Source organism: Coturnix japonica, chromosome 1 (genome assembly GCF_054131305.1).
Source record: "Coturnix japonica strain WE chromosome 1, WE-NBRP24, whole genome shotgun sequence".
Taxonomy (NCBI): Eukaryota; Metazoa; Chordata; class Aves; order Galliformes; family Phasianidae; genus Coturnix; species Coturnix japonica.
In genome coordinates, this window is record NC_140663.1 from 53,254,714 (window position 1) to 53,281,988 (window position 27,275).

The 27,275-nt window shown below is 45.2% G+C and overlaps 1 protein-coding gene across 3 annotated transcripts in view; it reads right to left on the reverse strand.

The window, feature by feature from the left end:
• The window catches only part of CECR2 (CECR2 histone acetyl-lysine reader), an 88,109-nt gene that overhangs the window by 14,775 nt on the left and 46,059 nt on the right, over nt 1-27,275 (reverse strand). For 2 of the 3 annotated variants that reach the window (XM_015865212.2, XM_085520626.1), the window contains exons 3-8: nt 9,885-10,068; nt 9,023-9,162; nt 8,426-8,530; nt 7,715-7,764; nt 5,184-5,353; nt 4,394-4,471 (exon numbers count right to left, since the gene is read on the reverse strand). In XM_015865212.2, the coding sequence (XP_015720698.2) occupies nt 4,394-4,471; nt 5,184-5,353; nt 7,715-7,764; nt 8,426-8,530; nt 9,023-9,162; nt 9,885-10,068 (727 nt within the window). The remainder of the gene's footprint in view (nt 1-4,393; nt 4,472-5,183; nt 5,354-7,714; nt 7,765-8,425; nt 8,531-9,022; nt 9,163-9,884; nt 10,069-27,275) is intronic. The other variant, XM_085520635.1, reaches the window with a different exon arrangement.

Consider the following 27,275-nt stretch of genomic DNA (forward strand, 5'->3'; position numbering starts at 1 on the left):
AGGATTTTGACTATTGATATCCCTCTGCAACACCTTCTACTCCTTCCATTAACTGAGCCTCAAGCTGCAAGAACGAGCAGAAAAAACTACTCTGCTGAACCTGGCTCTACTATAAAATACACAGTACTTGGGACAGAAAAAGAGACCAGTATGGCCTTCCATCAAGGTATTTTTGTGTTTCCTTTCAAACTGTATTTCTGTATGCTAATCTGCCCTAAACCAGCTCTTGCTCATTTATTTGGGCAGTTTTTTTCTACTGAGTCCTCTGGCCAGCATTCTCATTCAAGCACGCCTGGTTCTTTATTGCCCTGCTTCCTTACCTCCCCGTGCCCAGCAGGCTGTAAGGCTGTGTTTGATCCCACTTAAGACCATGCACTTCCCAGACCAGGAATTGCCTGCTCCTGTTTCTCCAATAAAGTGCAAAGTACGTATACGACAGTGTGGAATAACCTTTATTGGTTTAATTTAATTAAACTCTTTGACTTCTGCAAGATCAAGGTATGTGTGCCTGATCAGCATGGAATGTCAACTAGAAAAGAACGATGTGCATGCAGTTCTGTTCACCTTCATTTTCAGTGACTAACCAGCAACTACCACTTAGGCAGAAGGCATTTCCTGAGGATTAGCAATCGGCTGGAGTTCCCTGGCTGGTGCTCAGACCATCAACCTCCCCAGGCCTATTATAATCCACAGGGAAAAAAAATCTGGCACCATGGTTACTATTTTGTACTTGTTTCATTATCTAGAAGGGAAACCTCAAAGTGTTTTGGTAAATGCCTAGAAATGTTGTCTGGTTTTACCATACATTCATTCCCTCTCTGCCTCTCCTTCCCCTACAGACTGCTACCCTACAACATCCCCCTGTAGCTCTCCACAACGAGCATCACATGTTATCTCCCTGTCCCCAGTAGAAATGCTGGAGGGTAATTACGCTCCCACCACCAGCAGCTACAAAAAGTATTGCCTAACATGAGATTCTTCATGATATCAGGACCATACCCTGCACTTAGGGACAGACTGGACAACAAGAACACCTACTCTGTGCTGATCTTTTTAGGCAAAACCCACAGTATGATCTCACCACCAGGGAACTCTGCCTATGTTCTTTCCCTGTTTAGATCTTTGCCAGCTATCAGTACTTAACGCTTCTACAACTTTCCTAGGGAAACAGCTCTGTGAGCCCACACTCATTTTGGTTAGCCATGTTCAGTCCAAAGTTAATTTTTCATCCTCTCACTCCATCCAATTATGCTTAATTACGCTTTTAGGGTTGACATAAACGTCCCTCTTCTTCAGCCACATTCCAGTGTTTATGGGCTTCCTCACACTTGCAACAAAACTTCTGTGTTTCTGTACTTAGGTTAAATGTTTCCTTGTAAAGAAATCCTTCCAGACCCCTAATCATTCCAGTTGTCTTTCTCAGATGCTTTCACCTACCGATCAATATGTAAACAACAGGATGCCCATTACTGACACTGGTACATCACCTACAAGAGATTAAGAACTTACAGAATTAGGTTCTACATTTTCACTTTCTACTCTTCACCTCTTCCTTAACCACTCTGCTATCCTATTCTCTCCTCACACACTGCACATAGCTTTTCAGCTGATCCCAACAGTCTTGGAACAATTTTCTTCAGAATCTTGTCCAATCCTAAAATTATAAGAGAAACAAGCAAAAAACCCTTTGTGTTCTGCAGTCATTAGGGAGAGAAAGGGAAGAGCAGAAACCAGCCACCAGAAGTCAGCACAGCAAGAATTTAATTGAGGATGTGACCATCAGCCTTTAGGTTCTCTAGCCAGTAGACCCAAGCCAGCCTGGCATGACACTCTGATTTGTGCAGGTGGTACACAGGTAAGACCTCCTCTTTCCCTAGATTCATACAGCATCCATCATTCAATACCTACAGAAACGTAAACACAACATCCGAGTAGCAGCAGTGACACCAGGACCTCTCTGAGCCTGCTGGTGCACTGAGCACTGTATGCTGTAATGGTGCAAGACAGAATCCACGCCACGTTCCAGATCAACCCACCACAAATGCAGCATTCACAAAGCAGGCAGTCAATTTCAGGCAAAGTAGACAACACCATCTTAACAGATCTAATAAGGGGAAAAGCAGAAATGACACTCTCAATCTAGAAGGCATCCGAGGCTGCAGCAGATGCCCACAGTCACAGCACGTGCAGCAGTGGCAATGCTGGAATGGGCACTTCGAGGCACTGCAGATGCAGAAATAGCTTGATTTTCAGTGGGACCTACTGCCTCCTGCCCCACTTATACCCATTGGAGCTGACAGAGCTCATATCTCAGGATTAAAATAAATGAATAAATAAATAGAGCGAACAAAACCAAACAAAATTTGACAGGAAGTCCCAAACTCATACTAGATCCAATAGAAGCAGATTGGCACTACAACTGCAAGAAACTATCACAAGTTAAACTTTGTTCTTGAAAGAAGAGGTGGAAAAGGACATTTCTCTGGCTTCACGTTCTCATGAAAACAACAACTCACACATCTGTGACCATGGCATCACCATCTCCTTCCCTCCGCCAGAGAGCACTCCAGGACACAACATTGCTGCCTCCCCCAGACCCCAAAAAGGGCTAATTCTCTCTTTTCATTTGCTTTCAGACAGCGGGTATCAGACTTCAGGAGGAACCGGAGGCACAAATGCCCCCTTGCCCTTCAAACCCTCCCTGCTCCAATTCCTGCAGCACTGCCCTAATGAGGGTGCTACTCAGGCAGCTCCTTAATGAGGAGCTAATCTGAACCACCTGTTGAGAAACCCCCGCAGGATTAGGAGCCTATGGAGCAGTTGTATCTCACACAAACGTGGCATCCACTGCACGGAGCTGGGGGTTACCCCTGCACGGGACCTGGGTTTTCTCCTAGAAGTTTGCCTGTTGCCTACCCCTTGCTCAGCCAGTGAGCTATCAGACATGCTGGCACCTTCCCTGGCTCCCTGCAGCACACACAAATGCCATGTCCCTGCGGGAGGCTGGCAGTGCCGTCCGGAGATTCACCACCCTGGTGCTGCATGACTCCCTGCTCACCAGCACAGCAGGAGCTGAAAGGGCCCCTGCCTGCTGGAAAACGTTTCAGTGGCCCACAGGCAGCAATTAACAACCCTCTGCAGCCACAGACCTGGAGCACCTGCGGTACTGATTAGCATCATTCAGGCTCCATGTGTTTCCCACTCCCCTTCTCCACTGGGATTTCTGCTGCCTGCGAACAAACATGTGGCCCTGTGCTTCCTGGATGGGGGGCTTTGCAGAGAGCAATGCTGGCCCCAAACTGACCATCGCCGGGGTCTTATTTTCCTCTCTGCAGGCTTTTATCTGCAGCACGATGAGAGGCTCTTCCTTCCTTTATGTATTCTAAGTAATCATATTTATTGTGGAGAGCTGCACTTTCTCCTTTGTTTTGCAGGAAACCCTGACACACGTGGAATATTCCCTGCCATTCAATTTCCCAGGGTTTGACAGCATTCTGGGACAAAACACCAGATAACTGCGCTTTCATTACATCTGCAGTGAGGGATTATGCCACGGCCTGATAGAACCAAGCCACTTTTTTCCTCCAAAGCTAATCCTGTGTTGCTTGACTGATTTCTCTGGGCAGCCCATCTTTGCCGTACCATGCCCCTGGCTGTGCCAACGTGACTGTTGGGGGCTGCGTGGAGAACTGAATTGGAAAACTGATCTACGTTAAAAATAACCCCGACCAAAGAAAAAGGTTATATTTAACTCCAGTCGTTTTCCTGGGCCTGGTTCACTGCACAGACACACAAGCAGCAGCGCTGTGCCATCGAAGAGATGGAGGAGATGAGGGTGAGGAGGCACGGAAAGAGCTGGTCTGACAAGCGTTTCCTTAAGCAACCTAAATTGTGACTTTTGTTTCCATCTGATTCCTCCTAGTTCAGCTCTGCGCTGCATCAAGTCATTCTCTCTCTGCGCTATCTACACCCTCATGTGTTTGCGGCCTCACGTTTTTCCCTTGGCTGAATTTCTGTCATTTCCCTTTGTAAGCCAGTTCTTCCAGCCCTCTCATCCTTCTTCAACTTTTCTTTGAACTGCCTCGAATGTGCCAGCACTTTCATTGAAGTGGAATTCCCCAGGCTGAGCACAGATTTCCATATGCAGCTGCACCAGCGTCTGTGGTGAGGCCGGTTACCTCCGTGATCCAGAGGGCAGCACCTCCCTGCTCGCCATAGAAACCCTGAGTGTCAGCCTGCATTTGACCGGCATTACCACCCATCTTTCTTTCAGCACAAGCACTTTTCAACCGGCTCCTTCCCACTGAATAGCGATGCTGTGGTTTATTTTTTCCCCCAGGAGGCATCTGCTCTCGCCTCCCCCTTTCATCCTCCCCCTCGCACCCCCCCTCACCTCCTGCTTGATTGGTTTGATGGGCTGATGGTCAGACATCCACCTGGGAGAAAACTCTGTCCGCTGTAGACGCTTCTCCTGAAACAGGGTTGAGAATTGAGGGAAAGAAAAAGAGAGTGGAGGAAATTAGGGGCACATCAGTGACAGTAGCAGGAGAAACTCTGGGGGCAAGAAGTGACCGTGAAATCCCTGCCAGCTTTACAAGGGTAGCAAACACGCTGAACTCAGTCCAATAATACCATGCTGCCTGCAGAGCCCGTTTTACAAAGCCTTCCAGCTGAAGGATCCCACTTCCACTCTGACCCATCTGAAAACATTCCTTTAATGGACAGAACCCATCAGATCTGAAGGCTTTGACACACTATCTCAAGCAGACTAAAAGAGGACAGCCAAAGCAGCAACTGCCCCTGCAGTAGAGCCAGCAGAGAAACTGCAGTAAAAGTGAAATCAGAGGCAGTTTGCATAGAAAAGCCAGGCAGTAAATCGCAGCAGTTCAAAGCAGACAGATTCCCTGCTAGCAAGAAAGGGACACAGAACACAGCTGAAGACAGTAACCCCTTCAGCCATATTACCAATGCTGATGTGCAATCACGACTCAGATCTCTAGCCCTACCACTTCATCAGGGAGAGTCTTTCTCCCTGTAGGTAAGCATGACAGCCCCTGTATCCAGGGCTGGAGGTGGGAGCAGGATGGGGTGATGTCTGCACGGTCAGCTCTCCTTCTGTCAGCAAATGTCCGTGCTCTTGGAAGTGGTCAGACAGAGGTAAACAGGATGTCATGTCTCCTCACCTTCTGTGCAATCATGTTGCAGATCTCTGGCAGGAAGTCTTCACTCAAGAGTTTGTAGAGCTGCCGCTCTCTAAGGGAAGTCCTCTCTCTGAAGCTCTCAGTGACCTGCCTCCATTCCTCTTCCGTCTGGCACAGCAGCCACCATGTCCCACGGCCTGGCCCTTGGGACCCTTCAACAACATGAAAGGATGTTATCTCCACAGCAGTTATGGCTGAGAACTTTTATCCCTTCTCTTCTCCTGCCCTCAGGGCTTGGGAAGAGCAAGAAACAATGTCCAGGGTCACTGCTATGGGAAACATGCTCTAGCAGGGTAAGCGCCATCAACAAGAACAAATAATCATTGCTGTAGACCCGAAACTCTTGACCCACTGAAGTACTGTTGCCTCCCTTAGTGACACTGCAAGTGATGCCAAGACAGGGGAATGACATAGGTGAAGAAGTGTTGGTAGAGCGGGACCCTCTGTTCTAGTTATGACATACCAGAGGAAAGGATTTAATTTGTTTCTGGTAAGGGAGGCTGTCAGCCAGAGCAGGACACAGAGTAATGCAAATGCTTGATTTAGTCTGGCAGCAGAATAAAAACACTGGAAATGAATGTTATTTGAAATAAGCCAACTTTTTTTTTTTTTTTTTTTTTTAGTGCTGCAAACCTTTGCTGCGGTGAATGAAACCTCCCATCCTACTCAAATGAAACATTTTGTTTGCAGGCACTTGAAAGAACTGAAGAGGAAGTGAAGGATGGGGTTCATCGGGCTGCCAGATGAGGGGGAAGTTGCAGTTCACATCCCATCCCTGCTTGATCCAGAGTCAGATCTGAAGCAGATCTCCCACTGCTCTGAAGCATGTCCCAACTACCAAGACATTCGGGACCATTCTGCTTTGTGTGAAACATTTTAATATTAATGGTGAAGGAAAGGCTCTCACACAGTGGTTGGAACACCCACCTGGAAAGAGGCAATGCGGTTCCTGCTGCACAAATGTTTACTCAGAGAAGAGAAGCCTCATGGGTTACGACTTGCATGCTTTTGCCCCAAGACACTCTCTAGGCAGAGAACTGGTGGGTTGCTTTTGGAGAGGGGGAAGACACTGGCTCAAATCCTTTTGGGTTGAGGGGTTTTCAAGGAAACCCAGGCTAATGTCTGGCTACTCGAATAAAAGCAACAATTGCTACCGGGAGATGTCATGAGGCTTCTCACTGCATCTCCAAGCAAATTAACAGGTAAAAAACTACAAATATGCAAAAACCAGAGCCTCTTTCTCTCTGAACCTGACCTTGGTCCCTCTGTGGTTTTGAACTGTCAGCAGCTCCTGTACACAAGCTATTAGGTTGCCCCAGGAATGCTAGAGAGCTGCGGCCTCCCTCTGGCCCCCTGCCCTTGGTCACACACCTCAATGCCATGGCAGCTCCAGGTCACAGGCCAGCACACAGCTGAACTCGCCATCAGCTGCAGCTCACGTTCACGTAACTGAGATGGCAAAGGAATAACTTCACACAACTTTCCGTCACCCTGGCTTTCTGATGCTGTCTCCTTGGGCCAAAGGAGACAGAGGAGGACTGACGGTTGTGACACTTCAAGCTACTACAGCTGACCCTACTGGGGCTTACCTGCATGCTTCCCCCAAGTCTGCCCCCTCTTTTTCCCTTCCCTTGCCAGCTGCCTGTGGCTCATTGGCTTCAAAAGCAGCCAGGACCAACGTGCTGCTTTGTGCCACCAGAAGATTACTCCACAGCTAAAATGGCACAATTTGCCAGAAAACAATGGTCTGATAAAACCCACAGTGCCTCATGCACGTAGCTCCAGCTCTGCCTCTCGATTCCAGAGCAGCAGCCAGGAAATCTAAGCACAAAAGCAGAAGGGAATGAGGCACGGTAAGACAATGCCACAGTTGCCTTTTATTGTGGTGGAACAGGCAGGCTGAGCCTGTGAGTTATGTGGAAGCCTAGGGATTCTCATGTATGACAAATGAGCACAGGCCCCCTCAGACTCAGTTGCACATTATGTTGCCAACTCTCTTTTTCTGCTTGCCTCATTAACCCTTAGGTGGGTATCCCCTAGCACTGAGCTCAGCCACCAACAGCCATCAGGAGGGAGAGGTGAGGAGAATCAGAGGCTCTCCCCTGTCTTGGCATCACTGACCTCACTCTCTCCCTAGTCCATGCATGTGGCATGAAAGAAAAATGTGCTTGCTACAAACAGGGGCTTGTGTTCAGCTCACTCCCCGAGAGGCAAGGGCCACTCACAGCCTGTCTCCATCAACTTGAGTGAGAAGGTGGGCCCCTAACGCCTCATGTAACCCAATAAGTTACATCTCTTCATCCCAAACTAATCCACGATAAGATAGGGAGCAGTCAGGTGCCCAGGCTCCCAGCTGCAAGGCAGCCTGTAATGCTAACCCTCCTTCCAGACTCAGCCAGACCACTGACAGACGGACTCTCCCTTTCCCAAGAAAGGCATCTCCCCAGGCTTTGATAATTTAAAAGCTGTGTTAGCTGATCATATCAACCCTGACCCCACAAAAATCTCTTTACCATTTCTTATCTGAGTCTCGCGGATTAGCAAGTTCTCTTCTGCCTTCTCCCTACCAAAAAGAAAGAGAAGGAGTTATACAATAAATGCATTACTTCACATCACTGAAACGCAGCTGCTTCTGAAGAGAAGAATGAGGTTGCAGCAGTGATTCAACACAGAGCAAAACCATGGAAAAAAACCTCCTTGTTCTAAATACATATGTATATGGATGCACACATACATACTTACACATATATACATTTATTTATAGCTTTAAAAAAAATGAAGAAGTGAGGGATACAGGCTGCAATTTGGCAAGGGCAGTATTTTAATACTCAAGGGAAGTACCCCAAAATGTGTACTAAGTCAAGTGGCGAAGATTTTGGCTTCAAGCGCTGCACAGTGAATGTACTCTTTATCAGGAGCATATCCCCTAACACTGCACAGAGGAACTGCATCAGAAGTGAGGCAGCTGGAAGAGCGATACCCAGTGTTTCACCAAGCTTGGCTTCCAGCTCTTTCAGAATTTTCTTTGGAAAGTGATCAAAGCATCCACCAAGCCTGAGCTTGCTTCACTTCAGAGATGCATTGAAATTATGGTTGCATGACATCTACATACTTACTGGGGGAACCCCAGAGCACATCATATTTTTAATTGCAAGAAGTATCAGAGAGACTTTCCTCTGGGAACACATGCATCCCATGTCTCTTGTAGGAGCTATCTTTCATACCTCAGCAAATTTTCCTCCAGTAGTTTTTTCCGCTTTGGGGGTCGTCCTCGTCTCTTGCCTGTTTTCCCAGGAACGTTTGGGGTATTTGTCTGTCCCCCACATCCCCTGCAGAATGGCAAAAACACCATGAAATATCTGCTGAGCACGGGAACTGTAGCTGGCAGGGACAGAGAAGGGCAGGGATATTGGAACAGCTGTGAGGAACCAAAGCAAAGGAGGGATTAAATCAGAGCAGCCACAGGACGGAGAAGGAAAGGAGAAGATGAGGGTTTCCCCCTTGCTGGGAGCTTGCTCTGGGAGCCGCCGGTGCGGTGCGGGGCAGCCAGCGAGGAATGTGGTGAGGCGGGCGACATCGCTCAGCAGCAGGCTCTGCTGGTGCCACAAAGGCTGCAGGCTGGCTCCAGCACATTGTGCCATGCAGGGCAGCTCACAGTCTGCTTGGCAACTTCGTGCTTGCCCCACGCTGCCGCAGCCCTGCATTCCCAGCCACCCCCTCCCGTGACAACAGCAGTCAGACGGATCCCCCTCCAGCCAGGCTGGCTGTGCTGGCCCCCTCCCGCCATGCCTTGTGCATAGGGGCATTTGAGGGTCCGTTACCTGTCTGGAGCCAGCTCCCCGTTGGTTTTCGCCTGCACTGGGTCTTCCTTGTACATCCGTGTGCCATAGAAATACCAGTACAGAGCCCCGCTGCTGTCTTCACCCAGCGGCTCCACACGGAGGCTGTCAGCGTCCAAGCCCTGCACCCACAGGGAGCCCCCCACCAGACGGTGACAAGTTGAAAAGCAGCCACACTGTCACACAAAAGATGATGACACCCCTCCGCAAACACCTCCCTCCCTCCCACCATGCCACAACAGCAGTACAGCTGCTCCTCCGGGTCGATCTGGGAAAATGTTTCTCCAGGGGGAAGGCAATGTTCACTCTCCGTCCAGGGAGGGATTGAGATTGGCATCTAATTTGAATGGCCTCTCTTGTTTTAACATTTCATCTCTGGTGCTCCTGACAGCGAAGGTCTAATTAGTGTTGGCGACAGCCACGTACAGCCTTGAGAAGCTCCCTCCCCCTCTCCACCACTCTTCCCCCATCCCCCATTGCACTTCAGTCCTATCCTTTCATCTCACACCATCCCTCAGCAACACAGACCCAACTCACTCAGCCCCGCCACTGCAGTTGGAGCATCTCCAAATTCAGTCATCTCAGAAAGAGTAGCTAATGAAGCCAACTTGCTTGGTGACTTTTGTGTTACAAGCACATCCCCACAGAGCAAGAGCCTCAGGAGTAAGTCCTACATCTTTGCCTTAGATCTTCTGCAAGGTGAGAGCTGGGGAGCAAGATGGGGGACTGCTGACCCATAGCACTGCCACCAACATCCTGGCCTCAAAATATCCTTCCCAAGATCTCCTAATCTACCCCACAGCCAGGCCATTCCCTCTGTTCCCACTCCTGCTGCCCAACGTACCTTGAGGAGGTCAAAAACATCATCTGCATCGAGCCGGTAGTCACAGAGGCGGTGCAGGATCTCGACTCGTGTGCGCAGTGGTAGCTCCTGGAAGGTGGATTCTCGCAGAGGGTTGGGTTTCCCCTCCTCCAGCTCCCAACGGTAGTTGATGATGTCCTCCAGGTAGCTGTGAAATGTCTGGGATCTAACCAAGGAAACAAACATCCACGCGTAATGTAGTTTGCCATGCCAGAAACACCTGGAACAATCAACTCTTCACCTTTCCATTCACTTCTCACATCTGCCATCGCTAACCCAGGCTCCTCCCTCTGCCCCTTCAATCATTTTCTATGCACTGGTCCAGTGGCTTGAAACTTTAGTAGCTGACTGTCTCCACCACCACTATTTCCTTTCAGCTTTGCCGCCATACACCTCCTATATTCCTGTCATGGCCCCTCTTCTCTTCCCCCTTGGACTCCAAGGTATCTCCTTTTCCTGCCCATCCCTCTTCCAGTTACACCAACAGGACCCAGTCAACACACAGGGCCTGTTGTGCAGTGAAGCATACTTGATCCCAGCAGGGTAACGTGTCCTTTCTGAGTGAGGTTCAGACCAGAGCACTCCTCCCTAGTCTGCTGGATGATCAAACTGAACATTTGAGCTCTTCTTGAACACCAACCCCTAAAACGATCTTGCGCATTTGCTAGCCAGGCCACATTAAATCCCCATTTCTTTGCCAGCAGCTCACCACATAATCCAAGGAAATGCATTTCTTACCCTCATCTGGTGTTGAGGATAAATGTTCCTATCTGACACAGGCTCCTGGTGGAACTTAAAGCTAAAAGAGTTCCTGCCTGTATTTTAAGGAAAGCTTATTCTGACTGCTGAAAACTTGAGGGGAGGGTATGAAATAAAGGGCTGGTGAGGCCATGTGCCCCTACGTACAAAATTTTCTCAAGATCTATCTATATCAATTTGACACCCGAGACTATCCAGTCTTTCTTAGTCTGTAAGCATTGTGCCCTCAGCACAGAGAAGGGGATCTCCCCCTCCCATGCCCCAGCCATTCCTGCACACACGGGAAGTCCATATGCCGGCAAGAACACCACTGGGTACACACTCCCACCAGCTCTCAAAAAGGCAGCTCAACTTGATAGGTTTTTGGCACAAACTCATTACTCTATATGATTAATGGAACTGTGCCAGCACTACAGAATTGCATTTGCCCAAGATATTTCTAACTACTACAAAAGCTATTATTCTTAAGCAAAGAGACAGAGGAGGAGGATCCAACTGGAAGATTGTTAGAAGTCAATAGGAAGTTAGCTATTAAGACAGGGAGAGTTAATGCATTTGGTAAAGGCTGGACTTTACAACAACCATGATGGGACAATGACTGCAAGAACGAGGAAACAGATGCCACATGATTCCTCAAGCCACGTCCACCTGGCAGCATTTCCCTCCCTCCTCAGATGGAGAGAAGTTGATGTTACCACCCCGCAGACTGCTCCCCACCAGCCTGCTTCTTTCTGACGTCAAATGGAAGCTGACCTCGCAGAGCCAACTCCTTTCACCGGATGAGTTTTATCAGCCTCCTGGTTGTGTTTAACAACAGATGCTTGAATGTAGCCAGATCTAATGCCTTCTGCAGCCCAGAGACTGTTTCCTCTGCATGACACAAGCAGATCATTGGTATTTCCAATCTGAGTGTAATAGTTTTGTCCCATTAATAACAGCAATCAAGCATATACAACCTGAAACATTTCCCTACACATATGATGTTTAGTTAACACAACAAAGAACTGCCCTGAAGTGATTTCTGTTCTGTCTCGAGTACTAATTATAGGACAAAAAATACTGAAACTATGCTTTTTCTTTGAAGTATTCAAGCATGATACATTTACCTTAAGTAGCCACATGTTCCCACTACCTTTTCCTCATTGTACTCCAATCCAACTTACAGCAATGACTTTGACTTGGCGAGAAGCGTGGTACTACATTCAACTTTATAGCCTTTTTGTCTTTGAGAGTGCTATTTGATTGCACAACGTTTCAATACTAGATATTTACCAAAGCCATCACGTATATATATATATATATATATGTATTTAAAAAAAAAGAAGATTCAACTCAAGATTTCAGAATAGAAACAGTGACTGGAATATCCTCTCCCGAAAGCAGACCTATATTCAGATGTTAAGTCCATTGTGGAAGGGGAACATGAGTTTTCCAAAAGCATCTCAGTTCCAGCACCTTGAGTTCCAGGCAGAAAATTATTTCATTAGCTCTGATATAGATGATCTGTCTATTTACAGTAAAACTGACTAAAAAAACCTCCATGTTTTTCCCAGGATCCTAGTAGTGGTGACGTAGCATGCCTGGAAGAAGCAACAAAGGAACAGAGTTTTGACCTGTCAGCCTTCTGGCTGATTTTTTCTTCCATCAAAAAAGAGGGACAGATTCTCTTACTACTCACAGGAGCTCATTGATCTTGCTTTACCATACTAGTTACTCTCAAAGAAAACTGATCCAGGAAGCCCTACGGTTCCAAAAGATCATCTGAAATCTTTGCCTGTGTAACTCTCATTCTCTCTGGGGACTGGCTCTGTTGACTTATCCAATTTGGTTTGAGTTTGACTTTCACATAAGCGGCTAACACTAGAAATTTCCGCCATCCACTCAGTGTCCAACACATTACAAGCTCTGTTCTCAAGAGTACTTTGAGTTCCTACCCCCATCAATTTTCAAAGACGGCTACTGTGCATTTGTCGCTTTGAATAAGGATAGAAATGAGATCCAGAGATGGGAACCAGATGTCCCAGGGCATTCCCAATCACTCTCAATCTTACCCAATTTATATTTTCCCTCTTCAAGAGGTCTGGCTTCTTTTCTCCAGACAAACGTGGAGTGCTCGTCTTCAACCTATCTGCCACACCTATGGTCTCCACTTGGCTGGTCTCCATTAAATTTCCCTTTGAAAAAGGTTTCTGAAACAGATCCCTTGGTTTGGAAGAGAAAATCTACAGGGAGCACTGCCATCTGTGAGACCTCTGACCTTGGAGAGCTTCCCCATATAAAACATAAATGCTTGAGTCTAATCATTTAGCATTAACCATAAAATCAGAACATAAGAATTAGACAGACAAGGTCCTGGAGTGGAATGACCTGGATGCAGTTGTCAAATACCTTTCTTTAAAGCTCCAAATAGGACCAAGACACACCTGCACGTTTGGCAGTCCTAGGGTGTCTCTGCTGCAGTTGAGAACCTCCCAAAACCCTTTTTGTAGGCAAGAAGAAGGCAGGGAGATCACTGAGTTTAGACAGGGATACTTCTTCCAAACTTCCCAGCATCACTGAGACTTGTAACAGCATTCAATCAACAGAAGAAACATTAAGTGACAAATGTCCTTTCCCTACAGATAACATGCAGGAATGAACTGGTACATGGACACGTTCTGTTTCAGGATACAAAGTATACAAAGGAAAATCAGCTCTTCACTGAAAGTAAGCTGGGGCTCCTAGAAACTGTTTGAGGGAGAGACCATGGCACACAGTGACCGTCACCATTTCTTGCCCTTCTCCCTTCCCCTGCCACGCAGCAACAGCTTCTCCCATACACTTCATTAGCAAAAGAAAACTATTACAGAAATCACCTACAAAAGGTCAGAAGAGTTAATTACCTCAGAGCACTCTGAGACCATGAAACTTCTTCCTTCACACAGCAAGTCTTCTTCCCCATCCCAACTTCACTAGCTGCAGCACCTTTAATACTCCAGAAAACCAAGACAGTTCCCCTCACTTGTTACAATATCCCCTACTCTGAAGCTGCCACCCAACATGCAAAGCAATTTGGATAGCTGTAGTAGGGAAGTGCTGGAATAATACATGACTATCTACACAATACATCCCAAGTGGATGTAGCTGATTTCTCTCCTAAGCCCAATGTAATTTTTCATCCCTGACTGTGCTCTGAACCCCCTGAGCTGTTGTCAGAGGTCCCTACCTTTTTTTTTCTTGCAATGATTAGCAAAGAGGTCAAGCTGAATTGTACCTGTGGTTGAACATTTTAATCATACATTGTGGACCTCTGTGCACATAAAAAGAAATCTGGGGCACAGGGAAGTATGTGACCTAGCACATCAGTGTCAAAGGGGAAAAATAACTGCAGACAATCCACAAGAGTACAAGCGAGGCTTTGGCTCAAGTTGCCTGTGATCTTTAGCAGCAGCTGCAAAAAAAATGAGGGCATAAAGACAGTGGGAGCAAGCCTAAGGAGGGGCTCCCCCCCAACATGGGTATCAGCGTCTAGAACAGTCAGAGAAATTATACACCCCCAGAGAGCCCCGTGCTGCAGCTCAGCCATCTGCCGACCAGCTCCGTCCCTGAAGATGGAGGTTTCTCCAGGAAATGGGAGCTGAACACTCCTTCCTCCACCCAGTCATCCCAGTTCAGCAGTCTGCCACTGCTGGGGCTCATCCCACTCCCCAAGGCACCCTTCCCATTGCCTGGGGTTTTGCTCCACTGGGTGACACTTTGCTGTCAGAAAGACAGTGTGGACAGTGTGTAGAATGAGCCCCTTCCCAGTGCATACATGCTTCCTGCAGAGCTGCCTTTGGACACTGCCAAAGGACAAAGTGAACATTTCACAGGGCTGATGTGATGCAGAGAAAAATTAATTTGGAGCTCCTGGTGAGCTCAGCTGGGAAAGGATGGTTGTCCCCGTGGACACCAGCCCCATGGGAACCCTGTACGGCAAACTCAACCTGAAATCCCTTCTGAGCAAACCCAAGAAGAGCAGGGCTGGAAACACACACCTACACTTATTTGTTTGGGGTTTGTTTGCTGTTTTTTTTTAATCCTCATCTCAAAAGGAAGCAGAGCCACTTGTGCTTTTAGCTTTAAAGTCTCCAGAGTACATCAAATCTTGGCTGGGAAACTGTAAACAAAATCAAGCCAGAAAAAAAAAAAAAAAAGAAAAAGAAAAACCAAACCCCAAAAAACAAAAGCAAAAACAAACACTGATTCAGTAAGAGAGTCCTTGTGTCAATCTGCACTTCCCGCAGGCAGGGTGCCATGGCCCAAGTATGGAATTACTGTCACTGCATACTTCCCTATGCGGTCAACTGCTGCCAATTTTGCTCCCCCTCACCACTCCAATTAAAACAACAACAAAAACAACAACAAATCTTCAAAAATAAAGCACACACAAAAAACCCAAACCCTGTGAGAGTAAATATTGGACTAAAAGAAACATTAGGATAAGGAGTTGGAAACACTGGAGACAAAAATCTCTCAGCGATGCTCAGATACTGCTGGCACACATAGATAAGCCTTGTGAAAGTACAGATACTGAATAATTGCCAGGACCCACTAGTTAGGATATCTATCGCATTGACAGTGTTCTAAGTCTCCCTTCATTTAATTTACAAAATGCAATGGGAGAGTAAACACTGGAACACTCTTAAGCTACAAGGGCTGGTAAAATGGCAAGCCTGACCTATGTCTTATCCCAGAGAGTGTTCTGCACCCAAGATTAAAACCAAGGACCCTGACCAACCCAGAGGATGACAGACAGCGTAAGCAATTATAGACCTCCTCCATCACTGCAGACATCTTCAAAGAAGAAAAAGGAAAGCGAGACTGGGGAGCTCAATTTTTTTTTTTCCCTCAAAGAGTATTTAAACAGGAACAGAATTACTCCTGTGTTTCCTCTTGCAGAGTTAGGTGGTAAGAAAAATAATAGAAGTGATATCTCTATCAGGTAAAAGCTTTAAAAGCTGAAAAAGACTTGGATTCCCTCAGCCATCCACCGTAACTGTTGCACTTACAAGGTGAAAATAGACTTTTTGGGCATCTAATTCACAGTGAACAGGATTATTATTATTTTTTGCCTCTCAGTTAAAAGAAACAAGAAAAAACAAGGTCTTATCAGAACAGACGTTTTATCATGGAATTAATTTTATGGACTGAAGATATTTCACCTTATGGGCTGGCACCTTTTAAGTTCTGAATTGGCAAGAAGGCACTAGCTTGGTGATGGGAGTCACTCAGGTGCTAATGAGAGCATTAATTGACAGATGGCATTCAAGATATTCCCCCCCTCTCTACACCCCCCTCCCCGCACAGAAGACAGCTTCTTTGCTGCAGCAGAGATCAGGAAAGCTTAATTCTTAACAAGCACACAACGCTTCAGCACAAAGGCAAGTCCAGTAGAAGGTAATGGGAAGGATTCAGGGTTTGCTGGGATGACCTCAGTCAAACATCATTAACAGGGTCAGGAGAAGCAAAGCCTATTTCAGAAGAAAAAATAATGTTAGGGCCCCCATGATCAATCTATCCCGGCTTGTCAGAAAGAGAAAGCTTAGGCTGACCTCAGAAGCAATATGAGTTACTACTACCAGCCTGACCTTGAGCTCTCATGTAACAATGGAGACTTTTTTCTTTTACTGTATTAATGAGCTTTCTTATCTGAGGTGGGGGAGGAAGGCTTATGGACCAGCTTGCACTTTACCTTCAAACCACTTACCTTACTCAGAAACTCAGTCAGACACGATGCAGGGGGAAAAAAAAAGACACCACCTCATCCTTTGGGGATGAAAGAAAGGATCAGATTGGTATATTGCCTACTTCCTTCCAAGCCCTGTGTGTGCGGCTCACTCAGAAGGTATGCAAGCCAACACGAAGCTTGTATTTCTCAAACTGTGGGCCAACTTGTGATCAGCCTGGCAGAGGCTCAAGGGCAACAAGCACCTTGAAAGGCCTCCCCTCTGAGCACCTCACTGCAGCAGAGCAAAATGACCGAGAAGCTGGAGATCCATGAATCATGACCTCAAGCTTTAACGCCCATGTTTTGTTTCCAATCCAGCCAGCAGCTTCCTGCATTGCTGGTGGGGACTGACCTTGTGAATTCCAGCCAAGACCAGTCATGAGGGAAGAAGTAACTCCTTGCCTCTCTGAATTGGTGACAGCAAAGTCTAACCCTTGCAGAGCCCCAGGAGAGAGGAAACAAACACCCAGCCTTGCCCTGCTTTTCAGTGTTCTCCTAGGTATCATACCACGAGAAAACCAGCTGACCTATGTGGGGCTACAAAGAAAAAGAGGATGTTTTACATTAATGGGCCCTGAATAAGACCACAACACAGGAAAAATAAAAGAAATTGGACTGATCACACCTCCAGAGTGAAGTTCATACTCCCACAGTCAGAAAGACAGCAAAGACTTCTGTTGTACATGGCCAACATGATGCACGTATAGGCTTGCCTGCTCTGCTTCACTAGAACAAGTTTTCTGAATGCAGACGCTGCCCAAACCCCAAGCAATTCTGTGGTGTACCTGTATGGCCATTCAGGAGCGTTGGCAGTGAAGGAAAGGAAAAAGAAAACAGAAGAATCACAGTGCTCTGATCTCTGTCTTTGCCTTTGCTGAACATGGCAGGACATTCTTTCTACGTTACATGTTGTAATACATGGCTTTATTTGAAACCATAAGAATAGCCAGTTAGTAAAAAGTAGTCTGGTCAAACTGCTGGACTGAGCAGTCTGAAATACAAGTTGCTGGAGATTTCCACATCCCTAAAAGATAAAGCTAAGACTCCTACAGAAGTTAAGGACAGCAGAGAAAGGTCAGCACCCCTGCAATTCCTGTTCCCTGCCACTCACTTTCTCCAGAGCTCAAATGTAGCACTGAGACCACCAGAACGAATTGGCTGAAGAAATGCTTAATGGAGACAGCAGGGTTCTAGTGTAATTTAAGACCTTTCGCCCAACACAGCAACACAAAGTTAGGAGAGGAGGTTCTCCAGCAGAAGGGCTGCTTGATCTTACAAAAGAAATCCAGTTGGCATTGTTGGATACCACAGAATCTACCATCCTCCCAGCTGAAATCCTTAACTGTTTTCAAGACTGGATATCAGGAAAAGGTTCTGCACCAGAGGGTGGTGGGCATGGAACAGGCTCCCCAGGGCAGTGGTCAAAGCCCCAAGCTGCTGGAGCATATGGACAGAGCTCTCAGACATATGGTCTGATTTTTGGTGATGCCACGAGTCAGATTTGATTATCTTTATGGGTCCCTTCCAAGCTGGAATATTCAAAGATTCTAGGAGAAGACTTAGCTCAGAAAAACCAAGGCTATCAGTAGCTAAGAGCATTCCAGACCCGCTCCACATCTTCTTCCATCTTACCTTGAGCAATCTTGCATAGAATAAACATTGGAGAAGCTGGAAGGTGAGCTGGCAGACATGCTGTATCCCACAGAGAAGCAGAATAGGAACAGCTATGGAGCGAGGCAATGTCTCCAGGGAGGCTGAGAGAATGGAGAGCTGATGTGGGCTGTCTAGTCTAATAAAGAATCACACCACAGGAGCATGTGCTGGCTTGACAGAAGCAAGTGCAGCCACTTAACCTGGACATAACAGCAGAAGTGTGTGTTGCTTTGCTACCCCAAAAAAGGGGTGCACAAAGGAAGAAGGAGAAGCCACAAGGTCACCACAGCTGCTTACCCCTTCCAGGGAGGTTCCAGGTCTGCACATGCAGACTTCTCACCCTAACCATGACTGAAAAACTGGCCAACCCAGCAAGTTTCCAGCTTGGGCTCTTTAGTGTTAACAGTCACCAACACGTGGATTAGATTGAGATGCCCTTTTACCCGCTATGAGCCAATGTGTGCTGCCTTCTATCTTGTATAGACTCATTTTCCCTCATGTGAGAACCATGAGACAGTAGGTCCACTCTCTCAAAGAGGAAGCCAAATGTAAGAGCTGAACTCACCTCATGAGCCAGTATGGCAATAGGGTATGCTCTAGCTTTCTTTAGCTGACTATAGTCCCATGCTTTTTCCTGTGATTCTGCTTTTATCTAGCAGTCACCCTTTGCACAACACAACAGCTGAGAGTGACTTGCTTGTTTGTTGTTTTGGTGAGAGAAGACAGAAAAGAAGAGATACTGGAACTGATAGAATGCTGTCCCGTATCAGCCAGCTCTGAAAAGGCTCTTCCCTTTGGCTGGCAAATGCTGGGGACAGGCAGGAGTGCCGAGATAAGTGTCTATTTGATCTTCTCTCCCCCATTCACCCTGGGTTTCTCACTGTTTTATGTTCACAAACCGCCAAGGCAGCTAATCAGTGCTCTGTGACCCCTGTTAATTGGGCTGCGAGAGAAAGGCAGCACTGGCAAGAGAAATCACACATACCTGTTACTTTGAACTGGGCTTGCCATTTTCCATCTCCCTGCTTGCAGCAGCTCCAAGCACACTTCTGTGAGCCAGGGCTGCTCTATTTTCATCACCAACCCCAGAAGCAGCAGGAGAGGCCACAAGTGTTACGTGTAGTTGTCCTACCTCTAACACCTCAAGGTACAGGGAGACAACAAAGAGGAATGCTGCATCTCCACCCTATCTCCTTCCATCTGAGAAGGTAAAAGTGTTTTTTAATAAAGGAAACGCAGTCCAAACAGTTATGACCTTTCTTACATATATGCCAACCTGTTCCTCGCTGTCTTTATCTGCCTCCTTGTTGCTCTGTCTCCACTTCAAAAATAAGAAAACAAGCAGATTCCCAGCATCCATTTCTCTGTCTTAATAGAACAGCAGCCTAATTGGCCAAGTAGGAGAAAGAAAGCAGTTGGTGTGAAGATGTGAAGCACAGAAGGACAGAAGGATAGGGTTTGTCAGGTCTGGTGGGTTACTCCCACCAGAAGGATGAGGAATACATGTATGGCTAATATATACACACTGGCTGCATTTGAACTTTAGGCAGAAACAGGGGTTGTCAGCATGTTTTTGTTGTTTGATTAGGGAAGGGAACAAATAAGAATATGAACAGCAACAAAATCAGGGCAACCAGAAACATCCCAAACAATAGCTGAAAGTGTACGGTGGCAAAAGAAGAAAAGTTCTGGGTGTCGAAGGGATGAGAAGGAGAACATATATACTACCCAGACCAAGTAACAGAGTATTAATGAGACCAAACAAAACTTACTTAAAACATACCTCTTTCACTGCCAGCTCAACCCTTTGCTCAGACTGAGTCTACATGAAAGGAAAATTTATGCTCTCAATGCAAACAAAATTTTGCTAAAGAGGTACAGACAGCAGGAACTCCTCCCCCATTACTGATGCTGCAATTCGACTGAAAACTTATAATAGCAAATCAATGGTTTTGGATAACTGGGGGTGAAAAGGGGAAAGTAAACTAGTTTTGCTAAAATATCCTGAAACCTCACTGTACTGAGCACATAGTAATTGCTACGTAAATATGCAAAGACATGAATCAAAGTAGCATTAGATAGAAAGGAAGTATATTGGCCACAAAGTTTTACAAAGAGGTAATGTGAGACAATTTAAATCTCCCCCATTTATTGTAACACTGCATAAATATGATTGATTTGTGCTATTTTCCACAAGTATTCCTGAGTTTGATTCAGGTTGACCATGTTCAACCCAAAGTTGTGTTTAAACCCACCTGTTCAGCTTTGCCATATTAACCCCATAGATATTATGTACTCCATAGATTATTTAGTTTTACCATTAAGATACAACCCTGAAACCATTAACCAAAAGCTGCAATAACAAATCAGTTGCCTTCAAGTGTGAGGTACAAGCCAGAAGATGAGCAAGGAGAGGTCTAAACTCCAAGAGGAAATCAACTCTCAACATCCACTACTATGCATTTGCCTACCACCATGTTGAAACATGCATCACAGCTCCAGTATGCCCAGGAAAGTAGATAATATTGAAGTTGTTTTTTTTCTTCTTGCCTAGAAATACAGATCTAATTTCCTTGAGATACAGTTTAAATTCTAAAAAACTAGGCATCCGGAAAGGTCTACAGACCTTTAGCCAAGGGAGCCCAAGAAAGAGGCAGTATCAGTTACTGAAGTTTTACCCAGAAAGGAAGGTAGAGTTGGTACTAGAACAGCGTGGTACCATCCTGCACTATGTTCAAGGTGGAAAAGTACCAGAGAATGACCCAAGCCCCTACAGAAGGTTAATGATAGAACAGAAGATTTTTCTGTATCACGCCTGAAGGAAGCTTGGTGTTCGGGTGACACGTAATTTTGAGGGATATCTCCAGGGAAAAGTCTAATTGTATGCCATCTCTTATCATATGATGACATTGATCTCAGCTAAAGAAGGGCCAGGGAAAATGCAATGCCAGGATGACTAGTGCTTAGATTAGAGTATGGATGCACTAGGCAGAGAATACACTAATCTATAAGGGCACAGCTGGTCTCCTGGTGAAACGTTAGATCACCAAGAGAAGATTAAGCAGCACTGATGCCAAACTAGAGACTTTACAAGCACATCAGCAGGCAGAAGGCTTGATGACACTGACAGACTTAATGGTATCAGTAAATTATGTCACTCTTTGGATGCAACTGAAAAGCAAGGAACTGAGGTTCTCCTTAGAGCACACACTCACAAGGCAATAAATTTGAGACACAGCAATTCCCAGGGTTAGTTTTAGGGCTTAAGGAGCAGCTCCTATGCCTCAAAACAAAACTATCCCAGATATTTCTGAGCACAACTCAACCAAGGAAGATGCCTACCTTTTGCAAATAGGAGGCTGGATTTCTTAAAGGGAGTCAGACAAAGGTGGAAGGGTGAAGTGTTGATCCTGAAAGGCCTTGACCTGAAAGCAGGTAAGAGAGAAACTACCCCAGTCACAGCACAGATGATTGCCTCCCAGCACCCTTCAGAAGTCTGGAATGCTACATTCTTCTCCAGACAGCTCTTCCCCATCTCAGGCTTATCAGGCATTGTGGAGGGTATCACTCCTAGGCATAATGATGCCACAGCAAAGACAGTGTTTGAAGCCTGGGGGCTTCTGCATTGCTACTCTGTCAAGTACCCTGGGCTTTGAATAACAAAAGGCTGTCCCTCAAGGGATCAAAAAGAAGAAAAAAGAACCAGTGTTAGAAGTATTTACTAACTAACCCAAGAACTATTCACAAGTTATTAGATACTTTAAAAGGGGAGAAGGATCTGGGTGCTCAAGAGGGAAACAAGTACCTTTGGGAAAGCTAGCTCAGTCCATTGGTGTCAGTGGTAATGCTGGGGGGAGCGTGGGAGGCCCACCAGCTATGGCTTTGAAGGGCCTGCCTAAGGGAGGCTTTGATTCATATAGGCTGGGTGCATAGCCAGTGCCGCCTACTTATCTGACCTGGAAGAGACATGCAGCCCTTCAAGCAGGAATCTCTGCTGTCACACAGACACAATTACGTGTGAGAATCGCTGTGCTCTGACCACACTGTCTCCAGGTGCACAGCTTGAATCTTAAATTATCGAGTTATTTCCTCTCCTTTTTGTGGCTTACTCTGTGACCTTGGCAACCAACCACACACTGCGCATGCTCAACAACAAGCTGTTCCAGAAGTGATAAAATGAAGATTAAGCCATAGTACCTTCTGTCTCAGTAGGGATGAACACAACTTTCTGGATGGTCAAGGTCAATGGAACATACCTAGAGCCTGACTTTCACCTGCTGACCTGATACAACAGCAAAGAATTCGGTCCATTTGTGGTGCCATTACCTTAAAAGCACCTCCCAGGCTTCATCTGTGCTTTCTGATTTTCATCTCTGTACCTTTTTCTTTCTACTACTGCTATGTGATAGTAACACTCGTTCCAAAGAGATGCAGATCAGCTCTTGGGAGCTGGAGCTGATCAGCTTAAGAAAGACACAGATATATCTCTTATATTCTGAAAGAGCAAATAAGAATGATGCTCACTGTGCTTCACATTCAGACTGGAAGAGGATCATTACTTACTATTCATTCCTGGGTCCTTGAAGAACAGGAGGAGCCAGCTTAATGCGGCATTGTTCATTCCTAGTGCTCATCAACAGAAACCATACTTCCAAATTATAGCCATAAGGACGCTCAACAGTGCTGCTGCCCTGTAAACTATTCTGATTGTTTAAGAGTTGTAGAGAGGACCTTAGGGTATTATAGTGATGATGAGCACTGAGGAGAAGAAGCTGGAGTTATTGTGCTGATGATTGTGGGGAAATAGGACACATTTGTGTATTGTGGCACAAATACATTTGAAACAAATCCTTATTTGCCTTGCTACTCAAAGAAAGATACGGGTTAACGTGAGAGAAGAGATTCCTTTCTAAGGCAAAAATATCTAGGATAGGGGTGATCTTGAAGCAAACAAGCTCACCAAATTCCTGTCCTAGAACCAGCCCTCCAGCATTCTGGGGGACAGTAAGTAAGAGCAAGTTTTTACATATAGGTCTTCTAGACCACTTTCTGTGTATTCGTTTCAGAACAGGCTTTTCCTCTTTTTTCCTCTTTTCTCCAAAAGTTTAAATCACATACGCTGGCTGAGTAAAAAGAGAACTGAGTAAAGATAGAAGATAAAACAAGGTAAAACTAAAAGCACAGAAACCGATTGTAGGAGATTCATAGCTGGCCAGTACCTACCTCAGACGTTCATCAAGCTCACTGGGGCTAAAAGGCTCCAGAAAACAGTCTCGGAACTTCTCCAGTATTTATCCTGGGGCCAAAGACTGGTTTCAGAACGTGGCTGAGGTGTTGGGAGGTGGCTTAACATTACAGATGTGCTGGAGCAAAAATTCTACACCAGTGGTTTGGAACATTGCTATCCTGAAACATAAGTCTCAGAAGTGAGGATAAAGGCTTTATGCAGAGGACTTCCACATCCCATTCCTCTTTCTCCATCGTTCTTTCTTAGTCTGCTCCTTTATGCCTGAACATCAGACTTTTTCCACATGCTTTCTCAATTTATTTCCTTGTCATCGCTTTCTTCCTCCTCCCAGGAGTATTTGCTTTACAGCATCAAGAACTTAAACACACAGCTGTCCATTTCATATTTCAAACTATGACAGCAACATTATGACATCACTGCAGTTTCCAGAGCCCTTCACTGACTGTTCTTTATCCATCCTTTTAAAGTTTAGCCACTAATTCCTTCCCGTCAATACTTTGCATAACTCCCTCTCCACAGCTATCCAATCTATTCATCTCTCATCCATCTGCCCTGACAATAATGCAGTTTTCACACACACCGTCTTTTCTTCCATTTTCATTCTTTTTTCACCACACCTACGAAGTAGCACTTCCAGAGCACACAACCAACTCTTCTTCAGATTCTTCTTTAAGGATTCATTTTACGCACCTGAGAATCAAAGCCATTTACTTAGCTTTATTTATATTCAAACTCTGCCTAATTTTATTCTACTGTACTACTCATTAATCATTGAACGACCATGTTATTTTACTGCTATAATCTCATTCTTCCTTTCCCAATACCTGCCAGCTGCTTCATTTTCACTTTTTACCCTTTAAAAGCCTCACCTCGCGTAGCTTGGCTATTATTATAATAAATACTAATATTAGATTCAAGATAAGCAATGCAGCCACTTCATCTCCCTTGCCCCCTCAAGATATCTCCTGCTCTGATGATACTGGGTCAGATTGAGAGGCCATCCACCAATCTCCATGATATATGCAACACAGCACTTGTTAAAAGTCAGACAGTAAATAATGCTGATCTTGTTGATATTCACTTGGCATTCATGAATATGATTCTGAGTTAGTGAGGTGGTTTGTGACTGGGCCATCGAAACAATTGTTGTAATCGAGGTCACTGGCACAAATGCAAGCACTGGCTGTAAACTCTTTCCAAAAGGTATTGTTCCCCAGGTCTACTGTGACAGGGCTGAGACTGTCTGCCCCAGATATTACGGCACCAACTGAGGCATTGGATCCATTCAGACTGTCTCAGTACTTCAGCTTAGCTATTTCTGCAGCCTGGTTCATCACAGTATCCATGAGTTTGAAAACTTGACACTGGTTTACGAGCTATCCCAGACAATTTGCAACTTTATTCTCTACACCAAACCAATATACAGCAGTTTCTGTAAGGATGCAGCTCACAGAATATCTGCAAAAGAGCAGTTTCAAGAGGTAAAGCATTTTACTGAAGGCACTTTTACCAAAGCACCTTTTAAAGACAAAGTCTACATAGAATAAAGAACGAGGGTGAACAGCAAATGACAACGCAAAAACAAGAAGTGAAATAGAACTATTAAACACAAAAGCAGGCATTCTGCCCCATCCCTTATCTCTTTCTGATGATCACTCAAATACCTGATTACAGAACAAGCATTGGAAAATAAGTAAGAGCAGTGTTCTGGATTGTCAGATCAATAGAGAAGGCATATAGTTCTTCAGTTATCACACTGGGAGTCTCAATGCCTCAAAAATAAGGATAGGAGAGGAATAATTCAGAAAAATGGGGGCAGGGAAGGAGTTAAGGAAAGTCTTCATTAGAGCAAAGCAAGTACAAACTACAGGCCAAAGACTCCAAAGTTAATCTACAGATCCAGAAAGAACTGAAGGTAGGCACAAAACACATTATCCACTTGGAAAGAAGAAATTCCAGTGCATTAGGAGGGCAAATAAGAAATAATAATAATTGAGGTTCTTAAGTAAGCAAAGGACTTCTGTGGTGCTGGTGCCATGAGTCAATTATCTAATTTTCAGCAACTGTGATGGACTAGTCTTCCAAGATAAAAGCAGCAAAGCCTCATGGGGCACAGCAAGAGCTGTGAGATTGTTTTGCTCCTCTCCTCACTTTCTTGCACCTTTGTTGCACGTTGAAAAAATAAAGTGACACATGCTATAAGACAAAGTAATTAAAATGTTCCTTCAAGAGATATTAGCCGCATGTAAAACATTTCCCAATGAGAAGCATGATGAAGTTGCTAAAATTTTTTATGCCATCACATTGAAACGCAGCAAAAGTGCAACAACAGGGCTGTTGTTTCACCTAAAGAAATGTTGAACAGTGAGAGGTTTTTCTCTGGGTTATTTTAGTTGAGTGTACACAACCATGTCACACCGTCACTTCTGACTTTAAAACAGCTGCAGAAGGCTCCTGCTGTGGCCTTTGCTGTTAGCTGAAGCTCTGATCTTCCTGTCTTGATACAAGTCATCAAGTCACATTTCCTGCTGGAAGTAAAGTGGCAGCCCCTAGGGACTGTGCAGCTGCCCAATTTGTATCGGAGAGATTCTGAAGCAAACATGACTGTTTTTTAAAAACAGCTTTAAAAATTTGCTGTACAAACCCCAAATTCTAGAAAGAAAGAGTTCTCTACCTTGCCACTCCCAGCTCTCCAGGCAGCTGCATTTTGAAGCAATTAAAATAAATACAGACACTTCAAGGTCCGTGCACGAATGCTAAAGGTTGGAAAAAACATATGGGTAAACTCGTTGACATCAAACCAAATTGTGCCTATAACATAAGACTGGGAAGAGAGGCCATAGAAAAAGGCTTTAAGGGTGTTAGTTATTCTATGGTTAGTACTTAGATGGTATAGATGCTACGTGAACGCTATTAAGTGCATTTACAAAACAACAAAAGCTGCACGTCATGACACAGAAATGGTTTGGATCAGAAGGGATAGTGGAGAGAAAGAGAAATTGTTCTGGGCAAGTGATTTGCCTGCTTGCTGCCAAACAAGAACAGCTATTGGGTCATTGATAAAGATGCTGGAAAACAGAAATGCAGGCTACCATCTTCTTAGTCCTGTACTTCTACAATGCTTAATGTGTTGAGAATCAGGTCAACAAAGAGCACTCCCAACTGCTTTGATTATGACAAATAACAATTTGGAGACTAACATATGGCATCCCAGTAAATAACCTCAGTAGCGAAATGCAGATATCCTTAAAGGAAGTTGTAAGTTACCAGAGAGTCAAGACTTCTTAACCATCAAGCCAAGTGAAAAACAGTCCCTTCTGTATGCAATTCTTTTAAATATACATATATATAATTCGGTCATAAAGAATATCAAAAGCAAAGCAAAGCTGCCAAACACACTGCTCTACTTCAAAACCAAGAATCACAGAACCCTATAGAATTATTAATCTTGTTCTCCACCTCCCACCCCCCTCAATAATAAGCAAATCAAATTAGAGTATGTTAAATTGTGTATTAGAAGGACTCTCGGCTAGGTTCCACTTAAAAAATTACTTGAGAGCACATTATAATTAGCAAAGGTATGTGACAGTTTTATACCCCTTTATGATGCATGATTAAAGCCAGGCAACCCGGCTCACCCGTAAGTTCTGCATGCCATCAAAACAGATGTGACAAGGACTGCAATCTACTCCCAGGCAGACTGTGAGAAAGCATAGACAGATAACATTTTGACCATCAAAGAGGTAAGACTACAAAACTAATTAAACCTCAAAAACCCTCTGAGAAGCAGGTAAACTACATTTTACATGAAGTTTTATTAAGCATCTTATGCCTCAGTATTCCAGCCCCAAACTGAGGATGAAAGCAAGCTCCTACCTTCCCCTCCTAGGTGCAAAAGGGAGCAATGTTTACAGCCTGAAGATTAACAGCTCAGGGTTTCAGCATAAGGATGCGGAACACAAAT